The 1,760-nt window shown below is 49.4% G+C and overlaps 1 protein-coding gene across 1 annotated transcript; it reads left to right on the forward strand.

The window, feature by feature from the left end:
• Positions 1 to 980: 980 nt before the first annotated feature.
• LOC105571182 lies at positions 981 to 1,649 on the forward strand (the record flags this gene model as incomplete). The annotated part of the gene is made up of 1 exon (XM_012028654.1): positions 981 to 1,649. A coding segment is annotated over exon 1 (669 nt), but the record flags the coding sequence as incomplete, so codon positions are not given.
• Positions 1,650 to 1,760: the final 111 nt, after the last annotated feature.

The raw sequence follows: 1,760 nt of genomic DNA on the forward strand, positions 1-1,760 counted from the left end.
ACATTAAGTTGCCCAAGTTTAATGGTGATTACTCAACGTGGCCCACCTTTCGTGATCTTTTCTCCTCTGTAATCTTGCAGCACTCAAAGCTCAATGACGTGGAGAAACTTCACTATCTCAGAGGCTGTGTGCAGGGCTCAGCGGAACAGCTCATTCGAGGTTTGCCTCTCACCGGAGAATCTCTTCAGCCATCCTGGGAGCTGCTCACCTCGAGGTTTGATAATAAGAGACTCATCATACAGGCTCACCTTGATGGTCTCCTTAACCTCTCGCATGCCTTACCCAAGAACGCCGCATCGCTCACCAAGCTAGTCTCAACAGTGTCCGAGATTGATAAGGCTCTAAGTTCGCTTGGCATGGCGGAGCACATGTGGAATTGCTTCTTGGTCCATCACGTGTCACGCTTCCTGGATAGAGACACCAGAGAGGCGTGGGAAACCTCGCTTGGATCATCTCAAGAGTATCCGCGCTTTGCGAAATTTGAAACCTTCCTCAATGCCAGGGCGAGAGCATTGGAGAGAGTGGAGGCTGCACCACCTTCTTCGGGCAACTCATCGAAAGTCTCACCCAGCTCATCTAAATCTGCTAACAAAAAGGCGACTGCTCACCAAGTATCTGCTCCCACACATTCTCAGTCATTCTCTGCTGCGGCTCACCCGTGCGACATGTGCAATGGACAGCACTTCATTGTAACGTGCTCCAAGTTCAGGGATCTCACGCCAGCACAACGGAAGACCACCGCAATCGACAAGAGGCTGTGCTTCAATTGTCTGGGGCGCCACAATGTCCGCTCATGCAGATCCGCGCTGAGCTGCAAGACATGCTCAGCCAAACATCATACGATGCTGCATGCGGAACAGTCTGCGGCTGCATTGACCCCTGCTCAACCTGCCTCATCACCAGCTCACTAGGAATCAGGTGCAATCGTCAAGGAATTAAGTCAAGCTCACGCACATTATTCAACGCTACTTGCAACTGCAATGGCATGCATACACTCAACGGTCTCAACACATCAAGCAAGGCTACTCATCGATCAAGGATCTGAGCTCACATTCATCACGGAGGATCTCGTCAGACAACTCAACATACAACGTCGACACGCAACTGTCTCAATCATTGGCATTGGAGCCAGGAAAACGACTAGGACCAAGGGCGTGGTGACGCTCACGCTTCACTCCTATCATTCTAAGCACACTGCCATTATTCAAGCCCACGTCCTCAAAACACTAGCGACCATTCTACCATCTTTTACAGCACCTCAACAAACGTGGCCACACATAGAACCTCTGACATTGGCAGACCCACAGTTCCTCACGCCACGTTCAATCGACATCATCATTGGAGCTGATGCATACGGGCAGATTATCAAGCCTAACATCATTAAACGATCTCCTGACATGCCAATCGCTCAACTCTCATTATTTGGTTGGCTAGTGCTTGGTCCAGTCAGCTTGTCACCATTACAAATGTCGACTGCGCATCACATCAAGGTTAACCAGTACGATCTCGATCTTCAAGAATTGCTGACAAGGTTCTGGGTGCAAGAAGAGCTACCAACTGATGCAGCAGACCAGCTTACCTTGGAAGAACAACAATGTGAAGATCATTACAAGGCCACACACTCTAGAGATCCAACGGGACGATACATTGTACGCATCCCGCTCAAGCTTCCAACCAGTGTCTTAGGGAATTCACATAATACTGCTCATCATTGTCTCCAGCGCATTCTCAGACGACTCAACAAGGATAAGGAATATCAA

The sequence above is a fragment of the Vollenhovia emeryi genome, unplaced genomic scaffold, assembly GCF_000949405.1.
Source record: "Vollenhovia emeryi isolate VEMERY1.0 unplaced genomic scaffold, V.emery_V1.0 DF941072.1, whole genome shotgun sequence".
In the NCBI taxonomy this organism is placed as follows: domain Eukaryota; kingdom Metazoa; phylum Arthropoda; class Insecta; order Hymenoptera; family Formicidae; genus Vollenhovia; species Vollenhovia emeryi.